At 46.1% G+C, this 16298-nt stretch overlaps 1 protein-coding gene across 2 annotated transcripts; it reads right to left on the minus strand.

Annotated features, from left to right (window-relative positions):
* Positions 1-1565: 1565 nt before the first annotated feature.
* Positions 1566-14576, minus strand: zhx3a (zinc fingers and homeoboxes 3a). Of its 2 annotated transcripts, none has more exons than XM_076141013.1 (3): positions 14416-14576; positions 3271-6170; positions 1566-2821 (listed from the first exon to the last, which is right to left on the minus strand). In XM_076141013.1, the coding sequence occupies exons 2-3, from the start codon at positions 5973-5975 to the stop codon at positions 2788-2790; spliced, it is 2739 nt and encodes a 912-aa protein (XP_075997128.1). In that variant the 5' UTR covers positions 5976-6170; positions 14416-14576; the 3' UTR covers positions 1566-2787. The 2 variants fall into 2 exon arrangements, with proteins under 2 accessions (XP_075997128.1, XP_075997129.1); XM_076141014.1 differs by having other exon boundaries at positions 14205-14576.
* Between the last annotated feature and the right edge of the window lie 1722 nt (positions 14577-16298).

Below are 16298 nucleotides of genomic sequence, written 5' to 3' on the forward strand. Positions count from 1 at the left end.
CATATTTGCTCCATCAAGCGCATTAGATGTCTTTTTGCGAGTTAAGCTTGGATTTCTCTCTGACTGATCCCGTGCCATGTTTGGTCTGACAAAACCCAAAGAAATACAAAACAGAGATGAAAGAAAGTAACAAATCTAATACAAAAACAAAGTTGCGCTCAAGGAGTTTCTAGTTTAATCAGAAAATATTAAACTTTTGTGTTCACTACGGCCTTGTACATTCTTGTGAAGCTGCCTGGTGGTGTTGTGCCATGTTCAAGGAGGCGTTCAGTTCTCTGGTAACATCTGGCAATCCTGCGCCCCCTTTTCTTCTAAAGAAAACCACTCTGCCCACAGCGTGAATGTTTCATCGCACACAGAGGCTCTGGTCACCATCTGCATACATACCTCAGAGTGAATAAATCACAGAACAGCTTACAGACCAAATAAATAGGTTATTTGGCAATGATTGTCTTCCATGGAAACAGACATTTTCCCCCCATTAATCAGTTGTGAGTTCTCTGGGTAACTGCACTGTCAGCTTCCCACCAGCAGATGAGGCCATATGCATTTCTCTGCCAAGCTTATAGGACAGCAGGAATTCAAGGAAACAGGTTTGGTTTTGTAGATATTCTGCCACTCAATCCATTTTACTTAAATTTTTAAGACATCCTGTGTGTTAATTTGCACTGGTTTCATTAAACTAGTTTCATAAATGTCATCTAAACAGGAAATCCGTACATCCGTTTCTGCTTGAGTAACCCAGGGTTCCTGTTAATAGAGAATATACAACAAATACAGAAGAAATTAGTTTAAAAAGTCACCACAACAAATCCTCCTATTTTTGGATCAACATAGAAACAAACCTAACGCAACCAAATACAAGAATACAACTATCTTGGATGTTTAGATGGAGGGAAACAGCATCCACAACTACACAATGCTGAAGAAATCCGGTTGCTTCATGTATACCAGAGTTTCACTGTAACTGTGCTTCTGCATTAACAATGTTGTGTGTGTGTGTGTGTGTGTGTGTGTGTACTTCAACAGGCACTAAACAGGCATTTACCCACCAAGTTATTCACACCTGGGGCTACGTTACCCTGTAGGTCACATGGGGGTCACGTCAGAGACAGCGGAGTCGACTGATGTCTGACTTGCAGTCGAGACACAATCCCAGTGTAAGAAACAATGAGATGTTGCTGCTTGGTGAGTATTCAGTTTATTCTGTAAAGATTCAGAAGTGTAGAAAGGATGATACAACAGTGCTTTATGATCAGACTATTTCATAAAAGTTTTTAAGTGATCATAACACCGTAAGTCCAGATTCCATTTATCTCAAACCAAAATAAATTTGTAACATTCGACACAAGTGCATACACTGCTGGTAGGAGATCAACCTCCAATTTCACTTTGGATGGTATAGCACCGTTCATAGCTATTAGCAGCTTGACAAAGATGCAGCTTAATAGGATTCATGTAGTGACTGTATGTTTATATAAACACAAGATAATTCAGAGAATAGCAAAGATCTCCTCATTTGGCTCTCTAGCTAGCACAATATCTCACTCTGTCAGTGTCTAGGGATCAAATTGAGAATTTCGCCTCGAACAACATTTTTTTTTTGCCAGTAACAATATTTGATACAGTCGATACAGTTACAGCTTCAAAGTTAAACATTTTCCAAGTGTACAAGAAAGCAGCACAAGATTTTTTTTTTTTTCACAGATATAGACCAACAGTGACCATCGATGCACCGGCAAAGGTTTTTTTTTCTTTCCTTATTTTTTTTTTTTTTTTGGACAGCACGGCAGCTGGAAAGCAAAGGTGATGGTGGACAGACGGGTCATATCAACACATGGACAGAGCTGAGTAAGGCAACATTAGCGTGGCAGGCTTGTCTCTGTTCAGTTTGCAGGGCAGTGTAGTGTTCAGATCTTGACAGAGCCGTCAACATCGTCACTATGCTGGGGGGGGCGAGGGGAGGGGGGGAAGGGGGCAGTGTGTGATTTTGAGCATTGCTGTCTTCATTAGTGCATTGTATATAGTCTCTTGCGTGTGTGTGTGTGTGTGTGTGTGTGTAGCTGAACTGCTTAGTGATCACCAACATTGATACAGATCTAAATAAAACATGTTTCATTGCATCTGGACTTACAGTGACGAGAGATAAAGAGTAAATAGAATTGGAAAAAACCAGATAACGGAAAAAAGTAGAATTCAAGGCAGTGCTGAAGTACTGGTTGCTAAAAAAAAAAAAAAAGTAAAAAATATCACAAAGCCAACAATAACATTTCCTTGACACATCACTTGTTTGTCCAGTCGGTACAAACCCTCCTTTATAGTGCAGTTTCAGTCATTTATATATATATCTATATATCTCCCTCTGCCCAAAAACAATATCTCGGCCCTATCCTACCTTCGCTCATTCAAGTCAGTTTTCCAGTCAGTGTGCGGCTTTTCTCTCTCTCTCTCTCGCTCTCTCTCTCTTTCTTTTCTTTGATCCCTCGTACTGACCTCATTGTGCACCCGCCCCACACAACCACAAAGAAGCATGAAAGGCTTAAACATCACAGGACTCAAAGGTGAGAAGTTCTTTCTTTTGACGATGGCAGGAAATGATGGCAGATGGAAGAAGAAGAAGAAGAGGAGGAGGGAGGGGTGGGGGGTATTCACAGTTACAGTCAGAGTCCCAACAGTCCAGCTACAATCACATCTGCTGTCATAATGAACACTCTTTAGACCGCGGCCAGGGAGCAAGCCAGCCTTAGAACATCATCTTCCTCTGGCGAGATTGGGCCTGCAGCTCCATCAAACCTCTAGCAGCTCCATCCTCAGGCGATCCCTGACATTAAAACACGCACACACACACACAAACACACACACACAGACAACAACATGAATGTGAAGTCAGTAAATGAACACGAACGCCGTCACCATAACAAAGTTCAAAGGGAGAGTTGTAAGACGACGCCTGCAACTTGCCTCTGGGAAATCCAGCCTACCAAAGACAATCGTCATGATTTATTCACATATATTAGCATGCGCTCGCGATCTATAATTCAACGGGCCAGACTCCTACTTATCTAAAAATAGCTTCTAAAACACAGACCTTTGATTGCCTGAATGAGCTACTCAGCATGAGTTTACCCAACATGCAACAGCAACTACAAACAACAAGCTGCCATACTTTAATCACTCCGCCTGGGTGACATGGGTTTAGGTTTCCTTGCCTGACTCGTTGTATTCGTGGTCTAAGTGTGAGATGCATTATGAGCGGTGTGACTTCAGTACCTGGCCTGACTGGCATCAGACTGTTGCTCGATGAGCGCCTGATTGGCCCCCGGCTGCTGGTGGTTGTCCACTCGCTCTGACCAGGGGTCCTGCATGGCTCCTGGCTGCGCCGACTGCTGGGCTCTCCCTCGCTCTCCACTCTGGCCGGACCCCACCAGACCCAGCAGCGGTGAGTATGAATCCTGCCATAAAACCCGCTGCCCTGATTTCAGTCCTGCGTCTCCTTCAAGGTGCTTGTTTATTTCGTGTTCAACAAGTCTCTTTTTAGCCATGGGAGGGTCTTTCATTGACTCAACGTCGGTATTTCCACCGCCCCTCACCTCCTCTGAATCAGCCGACAGTTGCTGATAGGCCTCCAACCATCTCAGCTGTCCGTTCTTGTGGCTGTAGCGGCTGTCGCTGAACCAGCGCACCACCTCGGACTTAGGAAGGCCCGTCTGGACACTTAAGTCCTCATACTGCTGGCTGCTGGGCCAGCGGGTGTTGGAAAAGACCTGGCGGAGGATGTGGAGCTGCTGGGGGGTCTTGTTTCCCCAAGGGGGGGAGAAGGAAGGCTGAGCAGCAGACACCTCCATCATCTCCGGCTTGAGTTCTTGAAGCGCACTCTTAGTTTCCGGCTCGTTCATCTTTAGCCTCTTCAGGTTGATCTTGATGGGGTCGACTTTCAGCTCCTGGCAACTTCGATCCACCGAAAGCGGGTCGTCGTCCTTGATGAGCTGCTGTAAGATGGACATGCCTTTGATGGGGAAGTCCTTGTTGCATTTACCCTGATCTAAAATGGACGAGCTGATGTTGCTTTTCGTAATTGCAATGGTGCTGGTGCTTTCACTTGGGGATTTGCTGGCGTGGTTCATGTTGGGGACGCTGTCATTGCAGGCAGTATTGGGGTATTCACTGCTAATACTGCTGTTGTTGGTCTTGTGATTATAGTTGTTGCGGTCGTCGGTGGCGGCGGCGGCAGCTGTGGCGTGGGGCTGCTCTTGTGGACTGTTGCTGTTATGATTGTTACAGGCCATGTTCGATTTGCTGGTGTTATCCATGATCATTTGACTCTTGTTACCGTTTGAACCTTCCATTCCCATTGGTAAACTGTTAGTTTTGACGTTTGGTTTGCTGTTGGTATCGGCAATACAGTGCTCATCATTATTGCTAACGTTGGTGGAGCAAATGGCAGTTCTGTTGATGCTGTTGGTCAAGCTGCTGTTACTCATGGGTTTCCTGGTGACGTGATCACCGCCGTTACTACTGCTGATGCTGCTGCTGCTACTGCAACTACTGCTGCTACTGCTGCTTCGACTGCTGCTGGTGCTACTGACACAACCGCCGCCTCCAGCCATGTCCGGGCTGAGACCATTGCTTTTTTCTGGCTCCACAGTGGGTTGAGTGTTCTTGGTCAGTACCTGTGTTGTTCTGACTACAGTTGGAAACTTTGGGGGGATGATTGGGGTAGAGTACGAGACCCTAGTGACGTTGGGGTTGGTTGACATGTTAGGCTGTGTGGCTAAGGACCCAGGAGGCCTACTTTTTAAACTGCCATAGGGAACTTTGGGCATCTGGTAGTTTGGTCCCTTTAAGCCCGAATGACCGGTGACAGTGTGGTGGACGATGTGATTGACTTGCCTTGGAGCAGCGGGTCGCTTTTGAGGTGCTCCGCCCTGGAACACGGTGTTAAACATCTTCCTCCTGGCCTCTTCGATCTCTTCGGGGGACCAGCTTATGCCCTGCTTGAGCCTTTGGGCGGTAAACCACAGTTTGATCTGCTCTTCAGGGAACTCTGAGACCACCGTCAGATAGCAGAGTTCAGCTTTGGTTGGGTAGGGAAACTTGCCAAAGGAAGTCTTGAGAAAGCTGCTGGTGTCCATGGCAGCATCGTAGGTGGGGATGCTGCTAAGAGGGATCATCACCTTTGGAAGGTCCTTATTGGAATCAGAGGAGGGGGAAGAGTAAAGGGAGGGAGTGTGCTGGTGAAAGTTTTGATTGGACACTGTCGTGGTCATCACGTGAGTGACAGCGGTCCTCGGCATAGCGGGGGCACCAGGAACACTGTGAGCCCCGTTTTGGAGTTCAGGCACATTTTTCATCATCATGCTGGGGTCTGCATCCTTTCCAGTGTCTTTCTTCCGCACCTCCACCGTGTGAGAAACCACAATCTTTTTGTGCTCCCCCTTGGCTTTCATCATCTTTGCAATTGGTGTTTTGGTGAGGGATATCCCAGATTCTTTGCACTCTTCTCCTCTGTCTGTGAAGAGACTTTGCTCCACAGTTGTCACTCCGTCCCTCTTGTTGACAGTAAGGGAGGCAGTGATCAAGCCCTCCATTATCCCAGGATGGGTGTTGGCATTATGCAGAGCCAGAGCTTCAAAGCGGATGACTGACACCCCACAGTTCAGGCAGTAGAAGGTGGGCTGGGCCCTGAAGTCTAAGTGGCAGTTGTGCATGTGATCCAGAAAGTAGTTTAAGTCTCTGGACTCAAAATGGCAGGTTGGACAGCTGTATGTGCCTCCTTTCTGTATCTGGGTGCCACATTCTGATTTGGAGGAGCTGTGGGAGAAATGTCCAGACTCTTCTCCAGAGATGCTGAGTATGCTGTCTTCTGGGATTGTGGGTAGGAGTTCTGGTAGAGAGCCCAGTATGATTTCCTCTCGCACATGTTTGGATTTGGATGGTATCATGCAGGGTACCGTGGATTTCCTCTTGCTGGCCATGGTGCAGCTTTGTGGAGATGGGAGAGTGAGTGATTGTTTATCCGGTGTGATGAGAACAGAGGGTGGGTGGATAGTGGAGTGGGCTGAATGAAGTATCGTGTCATGGACCAGCCACTATGATATCACAGTGTTGCTTCATGCCTTCTGCCACTTTAGGACTCCTCACATGGGACAATTCAGCAGCGCCCAGAGTACCTAAGAGAAGAAGAATACAAGACAACACAGAGGGGTGGAGAGACAAATGTAAAAATCTTATTTGCAAGACTTCATCAACACATTTCTAATTTGCAGTTAGAAAAAAAACTGTAAACTTGACCCTAGGTGGATAAAAAGAAGGAGGGCAAACATTCCGGAAAAAGGAATTGTTCCGCCTTCAAACTATGCAGATGTAGATTTGAAAAATGACAATCATTTGTTTTAATTTCCAAAAGAAAGGTGACGTTAAATTCGGGCACCCAGGATACAGCAAAGGAAGGAGACAGTTATTAATAGCCCCATATGATTGAGTACTTAATAAAGGTGAGTATTATGTGGTGACATTTATTAAACCATTACTGTGTATAATTACTGAAATGAAAGTGAAATTAAATTGCTAAACACATTACATTTGTCTGAATTTTCGAAATACTGTAAATAATGTTCATGAAATTATTAACGCCACAAATTCTGTAAATAAAATATAATAGTGGTAATAATGATGATGATGATGATGTTTTTTTTACTTGCTTTGTTTTTGTAATCAGGTAAAAAAGGAGAGCAGAGAAAGGCACCAGTGATATTCTAATCTCAGTGAAATCTGACTGCAGCATAGGCGTGGCATTATTCACCAGCAGGCAGGAGTCCACTGAATATCCATTAATGAAACGTCGTAACACAAACATGTTTGAACAAAAGTAAAGCCTGTTTACAAATGTGGTCCACGGGGATTCTTTAAGGATAGTTTCAGGAGGGAAGGGGGGGGTGAAACGTATGGGACTGCGTGGGACACACTTCACCCACTCGGCAACGCACTGCCGCCTGAAGTATCTAACCTTACCAGCTGTTTCACATTGTCTTCGGCAAACCAAAATATGCAAAATTATTCATGCCAGTTTTTCAGCTCCGTGTTCGCAGGTTTTCATCTGTATGAAAAGAGAGAGAGAGACTCTGCAGCGAGCCAGCGAGCAGGCGGCGGCAGTTTGTTCTAAGTGTTTACCTACTGTACGTTTACTACAGAAAGATCAGAGAGTGTGGAGGTGGGATGTATGGGGGAGGGGGGGAGGCTCGCCTGTCTGTCATGTTGAGGTCCGCTGTGTCATGTTAACCTGTTTCTCTTTGATTCGTAAAGCGAAACATATGAAGGTTGAACTACGTGACTGAGCTTGTAGGCCAAGTGTGTGTGTGTGTGTGTGTGTGTGTGTGTAATTATGCATTCAACTTCCCATAAGTGAGACGGAGCATTTTTACTGCCATATGTTTCGCATTTTACTGTACCACCCATGCATATGGTTGTGTTAAAAACTTACTGCAGTGCGTGAGGGTGTGTGAGTTTGAATGTGTGTGTGTGTGTGTGTGCGTATCCTAGCAGCGAACTGTGAAACATTCTGTTGTGTTACTGCCAGCACATTGGAAGCCATTTACATGCTCATCTCACCCTACATTTTCCGACGAGTGTAAGTGCGTGCGAACACAATACACAGATCACCGGCTGTGTGAGTCCATTAGAACAACACGCATTCCACATTTTAGTTTCTACGCCTCTCCTGCTCTAAGGATGGATACGGATTCTCTCGCTCCTCCCTGCTCCTTTCTGTGTCAGCGTGCCACCTCTCTCGCTCCTCACACACACGCGCACACTCTCACACGTTCACGCCTCATAAATCAGGGTACATTTTGTCAACACAGTGGATGTAGTTTTTAACAACGTATACACCGGCGCGACATAAGAATAAATCAAAATATCAAAGCAAGGACATAGCTCTGCACCTCTCTGCCCTCTACATGAACTCCACACACACACACACACACACACACACACACACACACACACACACACACACACAGAAACACACACACACACACACACACACACGCACACACACAAACAGGACCTTGGTAAATATCACTCTCTTCTTTTTGTGAGGCTGGAAATTGTTGATGTGTGACATGATGCTGAAAACTACTCTCATTCTATCATCTTCTATCCGACTCGCGGAACGTTTACCCTCCGCTGCAAACCGATCCTCATCCCGAGAGCAACATATCAGCGGTGCAAATTCACAGCCGTAACACGCAGTTCGTGCCTTCTGTTGAAGTGCGGCGAACCTCGACACCTCGCGCTGCATTTTGTCACCCGCTAAGAACACGATTTCACATCTTTTTTCGTGACAAAATTTTGTGTCACGTTGCATTCGCGGCAGCCACACAAAGCGGATTTCCAGACATTTGTTTTTGCTGCATCCACGTGCACGGCAGCCGGCTGGGTGGTAAATAAAAGATGAAGCTGTTCCAGAATTAAAAACCTCAAATGACCGCCCGGCAGTACACACTGATCCCATCCAGACTGTGCCATCGTCGTTATAACTACCTCTTTTCCTCTTCTACTGATGGCTGCATTCAGACAGAAAAAAACCCTTAAACAAAACAAACAGCCAACAAAACTAGGGCAGCGGCTTCTTACGCAGTAATCCTGGTTTCACTGCATGCAGACGGGGACATGTGCTGTACGTTTCACCACCAGAGAGGTCATGATACCCTCTGACGGTGCACTCAACTAACCCCTGGTGAGGACACGGCATTAACTGAAATCGCTCTGCTGACCCGCGGATTTAGCAGGCGGCTTTGACACAGCAGAGGGATCTAAACATGCACATCCAGAACATCTGTGTGAGAGATGTTACCGTGTTCTCGAACTCAGCGTGAGTCGAGAGAAAAGAGAGAAAAGACAGAAAGCTATTTGTGAGGGATTGTTTCAGACACGGCTTCTTAATTTTGTCTTGGTTCGGTCGTCCGCAGCGTCTCCCAGAGAGGTGGGACGCCGGTGTCCGATGAGCGCGGAACCTCCCCTTTCCTAAACGCTCTCTCCCTTTTCCTGCATGAGAAAACCCAAAGCGAGCCAAAAGTTTGCGAAAGGTTACGTAAAGAATCAGGTCACCTATCAAAAGAATGGCCAGCTTTATCTCGCTAGTGAGACGTGCGATCAGACACAAGACAAGGACTTCCCAGACAGGGAGCCATTGAATGGTTCCTTCTGAAAAGCCAAGGCCTCGTGTTTCAGCGGTGAGGTAGACAACGCTCAGACGATCACTGTCCCCAGTGTGTTGTATGTCCTCGCGCTGGCACAGGCTCAGTGGCACGGGAGGGGGGGGGGGGTGAGGAAAGCCTTTTCATCTGAGCGGGCCAGGGGAGTCGTATCTACAAGCGAGGGAAAGTGGCAGAGCTCTCAGACGGGCTTTCTCTAAACACCCACACTCGGCGTTTTTTCGCAGAGGGCCTCGTTTCGCCGAGCTAAATCCACATTTGAGCCATTCAACTTCTCAAAAACAAGCGTTTCAAAACAAATGGGATTAAGCGAGGGTTTAAATTCTGATGGGGTTTATAGGTTCCGCCTGATTTAAATAGGAGCTTTTACACTCGACCTCCCTCATGTGCTCTTACAGTCATTTCCATAACAATATTATATTTACATCTCATTAATATTTAATAACGCTCTCTCTATACTCTTAAATGAGCCGAGTGTGTCGCGCCCATTTCGACAAATCAATTGAAAAAAAAAGACATTTATTCCCTTTCATCACCTCATAAACTGCTGCAGTGATTACAATATCGCAACGCGGAAATCACGGCCAATCTACGCTACCGGCAGAGAGGCGAGGCGAGGCGAGGCTGCAAAGTGGTTGCGAGACATTAAAATTTAATTCAAAACAGTCGACTGATTCAGACACTCCCAGATTGTCGGGTCACCTACAGCTGACATTAACAAACGGAGATAGGTGTCTCTTTGTGCCGCCTGTCACATGAATGAGAACGGGAACACTGGAGGAGGAGGAGGAAGGAAGGACAAAGGAAGACAAAACTCACACATTTGGGAGTGAAGTGAGAGGATGACTGATGATGATGACAGGTTGTGCTGTTTCAATATTCCTCCCCACTGATACTGCAAAGGCACACACACACACACACACACACACACACACACACACACACACGCACACACACACCCTCCCCTGCTCACCTTCTCCACACTCACACCTACACCATTCTGAAATATTTCCCTTTCAACGGAAAAACTGGCAAAGAGTCTCTTGATGCCGCAGTCACAGAGGCGCAGAAACAAAAAAAATGAATGCCACGAATTCTCGCACGTGTGACAACATTTGTTTTCCCAGTTAATTTGCCTTGACAGTCCTCCGCTGCCATCTTGAGAATCTGCTTCACAATCAGCCCCCCTCCCGAAAAAGAATGACCTGGCATCCGCTGAGATTTGGGGCAGAGAGGGGAAGTCCTGACAGATACATTTGAATAATCAAAAAATCTGTTTAGCAGGAACATTTTGTTCCAAATGCCCATTAAACAGATTATTGTCATGTGAATGGATCAGCTGGACACACAAATATAAGCCAGAGACAGAGAGCAATTACTGTCTTCCACACAGAGGAGACTGGGAACAATGGCGCCTCATTTATAAGGGAAACGTGATCCAGCACCGGGAACTTTTAGACGGCCGACTGTTGAATTGTCCTGTTTTCTGCGTGTCTCCTGTGTCCATGAGTCGCCAGTGTGGAATAATACAGGTATTTTGGACAGTAAGGGAGGATGAGATTCAGTTAGGGAACACCTTTGTGTGCGTAAGTGGCATTGTACGCTGGCCAGCATCAATAAGTGGCAGCCTCCAGTGTTACGTGTGCTGAAAAACAATTCAGAGTCATCAGGGTCATTAGCGTGGCGCTAATACAGCACACGAGTCCAACGGCGTCTCCGGCAGAAGGCTGGACACACGCCGCCGCCTCAGTGTGATGGGCTGTGCCTCCTCTGCAGTGTTTTTTTTATTTTTAAACACGGGTGTGTATGCGTTAGTGTGTGCCTGTGTGTGTGTGTGTGTGTGTGTGTGTGTGTGTGTTTCACGTCTGAGTGTCTGCCGAGACGCAGGTGTTGTCAGCCATCTCGTCCTCCTCCTTTTCCTCCTCGCACGCCCCCCTCTTGCCACCCCCTCAAGCCCCCCCCCTCCCACCCCTACCTCCACGACTGCAGCCTCGTCCACTGGGAGACCGGTCGGTGGTGCCACTCATGTGTTAACATCGCCATGGCAACCCCTCTTTTCCCCTTGCCCACCACGCCACACACAGAGTCACTCGCCCACACCCACCAACCTCAAGACACACACACACACACACACACACACTCGCACACACACACTCGCACACACACACACGCGTATGCACACTAAATTCCTTGGACTGCATCCGGTGCAGGACAAACTTAATCCACATGCCCCTGCCAGCCATGTTTGAAAAGTCCACTCAAGGTCCAGTCTGTTTTAGATCAGTCGGTCAGTATGGACGACCTTTTGTTTTCTCACTCAGTTTGCAGCAGAGATTCCTGCGCCGCTGTTCTTATGTTTTTGACAGCGAGCTAATAAAAGAAATATCAGAGCCGTGCACGTTTCAAATGACCTCCCCGTCAATGTTATTGTCTTGCAAAACCAACGCAGGGGCCTGGGGGGCTGAGGTTGCACGGCACATACAGTACCGCACTCTGTCTGTCTGTCCGTCTCTCCATCTGTCTGTCTGTCTGTCTGTCTGAGCATCTTTGTTGCATGATCCTGTTTTTTGTTATGGCGAGTGCTCACTCTTAAAATCTCACATTGTTCTCCAAACCCTCTATCTGTGGCCCAGATGAATGACAGACAAATAAACCATGGTGTGCAGAGAAAAAATTCTGAGTCATGCATCCTTTTTCATCACTTTTGATGAATAACTTCTTCAGTTCTGTGGCCAAGACTACAGGCATTCATTTGGCAACTTAAGAAGAAAAGGAAGAAAGATGGCGGCGTAGCGCACATTGTACTGTCCATCCTAAAATGGCTGACATCACATACTCCTCCAATTGCCAAAGCCTGGCAAATGCCAACTCCTGCTGACCAGATCTTTCTTGCATGGGGCAGAGAAAGTGGCGGGGACTCTTTTCCCCTGTAGCCTCGAGGGTTTTCCCCCCATGAGGGCAGACACATTTCTTTAGGGTTGGAATTGTGCAAACATGCTGTTCTTGAGAGGCTTTCTGAGCCGTCTGGGCTTCGATACGGCACCGGTGCTGAAAAGCCTCTAATAAAAGTGAAGCTGTGCAGAATGCTGTCCTTTTGATGGGAAAAATAGAACTCGGCATTGTGTTTCAAAAGTATCCTGCATGGAACAGGAGGTATGCCGTTATCGTGAATGCCTGTTTGTATAATAAAAATGGCAGGAAAGTAGATCTGCTTGGCATTAGATGGTTGATTTTCTTCTCTTAACTCAAGGAATGTTATACACTCATGTCAGCTAAGGCTGTAAATCACGACCATATGACCTTCCTCTGTGTTCTCTGGCAGGAGATCCACACTGAAATTGTGGGAGGCTCACTTGAAGATATTATCTCAGTGCTGTTATAAATGAGAACAGCAAATCCTGAGAGTGCAGTTCCTCAGGTAAATAAAGGATGGCATGTGCAGATGCCTTTTCATGGAGGGGAGTGGGCACTCTTGGCCCACTACATTGTGTCTGTGTATACAAACACTCTGCTGTGGCCACAACCAAAACTGTGAGCTGTGCCTAATTGCAGGGAGTGAGGGATGAAAGGCAATATGCCTGGCCTCATTAGAGCAGTTCCGAGAAGGGAGATGGAAGACCGTTCCCAGGGATCCACAAAGAGAATTGACATTCCCCCAGTGTAAGCGTCCTGCAGGAGCAAAATGCTACACACACACACACACACACAAACTCACCGGTCCAAAGTGAATCCAGTCCACTGGAGCCACACACAGTGCGAGCTCATCTACCCTTATCATCACAGATGCCTGCAAATTAACTCTTTAATTATTCCTATTAGGCGGTCCTCATTAGGAATAGTAATAAAAGATACGCCTTGTCTTCTTCATCTCAATAGTTAGTCTTTTCAGTGACCTACATTATAATGTAACAAACCCACACGCTTCAATAATTGAAATATGTTCTCCAAATTACCAGTGAATAATTCTTGTCTACCTGCCAGAGGAATTCCGGGTTCTCTCTGGTGTTGTGGACACTGGACCCACACATGACACACTCAGTCAGCTGAGGTCCCTCCCCTGAGGCAGAGGGAGACACATGGCACTCTGAGCCGCCTCAGTATTTATGTACAGACACCAAATGGGACTGCACACACACTGATATTTTCAATACAATGCATCAGTGATAATCTGCAGTTTGCAAAATGTCTCTGCTGGGCTCAGATCTTGAATTGTGTATATGCCTCAGAATGTGTGTGTGCGTGTGCGTGTGTATCCGTGCGTGTGTGCGTGGAGTAAGGCAGTAGCACATGTTGGTACGAGGAAGGAAATGAAAGAAAGAGTCCTGTGCATAGAGAGACAGGCCTTACCTCTCTGCTTTGGCAGGAGGAAGAGTGATCGTGATCGATAGCTGAAAATTGATACTTGACTTGGTAGTTTGAACATCTATGAAGCGCCGAGCCTCGCTTTATATCAAGCGATCAGGAAGCTATAGCACTGTTTTCACAAGTATTTCACAACTAAAAGCACGTCCACTCACGTCACCAGTGGAGGAAATACAGTTGCGTTGTGCAATAAAAAAAAAAAAAGCAGATACGCCACATCGTATAGCGCAAGAAAGAGGCGCATATCCAGACACACGGCGGCGGAACTGTAACAAACTGACGCGTTAACCCGTCTCATTCCATTCACAAAGCTGTGGGGCAAAACACTGCCTCGGAGCTTCAGTTGCCAAAGGCGATCCGGCACTCTCATAGGGATACATTACCTTGTGAATATTCCCAAAAATCCTCCACCCCCCTCCTCCACCTACTGTCGCCATTTTATACATTGGCGACTTCATATAAACTGCCTTGACTACAGCACCAGATGAAAATTCAATATTCAATAGCGAGGCGTAATTTCAGTAAACAACTTGGAGGAGATTGGCAGCGAGCAAACAATACGAGCGAGGTGCGATCTGTTTTTCTTTTTCTTTTTTTTTTTTAAAGGAAGAGTCGATGTGTCCTTACCTCAACTGTCGGCCGGGGGTAAAAAAAAAATGGAATCCGACATTAATATATAAATGAATAATATTGGATTAGCTCCGATCGCTGCGCTTTGAGGAGAAGAAGAAGAAGAAGAAGAGGAGGCGAGCAGGGGGTGGGAGCTCTCCTCAAGTGAACCCGGCGAACTGGCGTGAACCCGTCAGTGACCACAGCAAGGTACATTACATTACATTACCTTTCCACCCCTCATCCACGCTGTATGGAGACGGCAAAACAACTACGGTCGGCGGCGCAGGACAAGGCAGCTCCACCAAAAAAAAATTATAGCGAGTGTATTTCCTATGGACACGTGATTTGGAGCGTCATCCAAAATCCAAAAGCCCTTTCATCTAAAATTTTTTGGAGAGGGGCGGGGAGCAGAAGGGGATGTGTGTGTGTATATGTGTGTGTGTACGTGTGTCTGGAGGGAAGGGAGGGAGGGGGGGGTATGTATACTGAGCCCAGTGCACATTTGGGTATGTCGTTATAGGGGTTATAAGCTCGAACAGAATGGGATTTACACTCAGTGTGAAGGGCGCCGCGACGCAGGTGGAACAGATGGATTTTACTGTGAAATTTTTGGGCTTTTTGACAGGAGTTTAATGATCTCTCATTACAGCGAGCTTCATCACCCAAAACGTCCTCTTTAATTAGGTCACATGTTTTTTTTCCTATAGGAGACTGTGCCCGTCTTTAGACAAATATCTCGCCGGGGCTTCTATGAATATTAATCGTTGTGGGAATTGTCTCATTTTAAGCACAGACCTATTAGCCCAGGCAGCTTAAAATAGACTTTTTACGCACAGTCGTAATGGTGACAGATCGTTAAATCTCTCACACACACACACACACGGACACACACAAGAGGCACAATGCAGGCGCGTTGTTAGTTTCATTTTTCATACACTGTAATATGAGACGTTTCTATTAATCAAATCGTCATGGAAGTATCTCGTTCCATAGGACAGAGTGTTTCTATGGACGTGTCAACCGTGACCTTGATGCCCACCGGTGCGTTCAAGGCGCATTAAGAAAGAGCAGTGACCCAAAACAAGTATGTTTTTCAAACGAAGGCAGGTATTCCCTCATTATCCCATTATAGAATCATGTTGTGGAAAATATACCTGTGACTCAACAAGTCCCGGGAGTAGTCTGATACTACAGGCAACGGAAATAAAGCTGTAAAGGTCATCTAAAGGTCAATATAAGCCCCCTGAGAGGCACAGACCCTCTATATGTGTCTTGTAGCAAATATGAAGTAATTAACTAGATATTTTGTCAGATGTGTGCAAATCCGTCATGCAGGGTTACGGCCGCAGACCTGTACGATGTTAAACTGATCCTACTCGAGGTCTGTGCTAATGTATTTGTGATGTATGGACATGTGGAGCCATTACAGGCCTCCTCTCTTTAAGGGACTGGGTTAGTTCCTCCCCTCCTGCTTGTCCTGATTGAGTTCAGACGTTACTAGTACAGTGTACAGTCAGGACATGCAAAGATGATATATGAACAAGAGGAATCACTCCGCATGCAAAACGTTTCATCACGGCTCAGCGCGCACACGATTCTGTTACCAAAGCCACAAATCTGTTAGAAATCTTTGATGAAATGCTTGTTTTTCTTATTAAATGACAAACTACATGCCTGTTCTTGTTTTCTGTGTGGTTATTTGCTTCAATTCCTCTGATGGAGTGATTGCAAGACACCCTATGAATCATGACTCCGTGTAGCAACAGGTGCAAAATATGCAGGTGTCTAAAAATAAATATGATATATGGTGCGCAATGGGAAACATAAGAGCGACTGAATGTGGTATTTTTTTTCCAAATGTCAAACCCTGAGATCATAACATAAAGATACTTGATATTTGATTCTATAAGCTACTTCTCTATTGGTGGAGGGGGGCTTAAGTCTGCAAACCTGTGCTAGATTGGTGCAAAGGTTTCAGTAAATAAATTGACATGTGTTAAAGATTAAAAGATCACGATTGTTATTATTTAACCGTCCTAAACCAACTCAGTCCGATCAAACACTGTGTTCATGAGCCTGCCTCCTATCTTTATCAAGACACCTGTACAA

The sequence above is a fragment of the Genypterus blacodes genome, unplaced genomic scaffold (assembly GCF_046128005.1).
Source record: "Genypterus blacodes isolate CSIRO-AG114 ecotype Tasmania unplaced genomic scaffold, CSIRO-AGI_Gbla_v1 ptg000017l_1, whole genome shotgun sequence".
Taxonomy (NCBI): domain Eukaryota; kingdom Metazoa; phylum Chordata; class Actinopteri; order Ophidiiformes; family Ophidiidae; genus Genypterus; species Genypterus blacodes.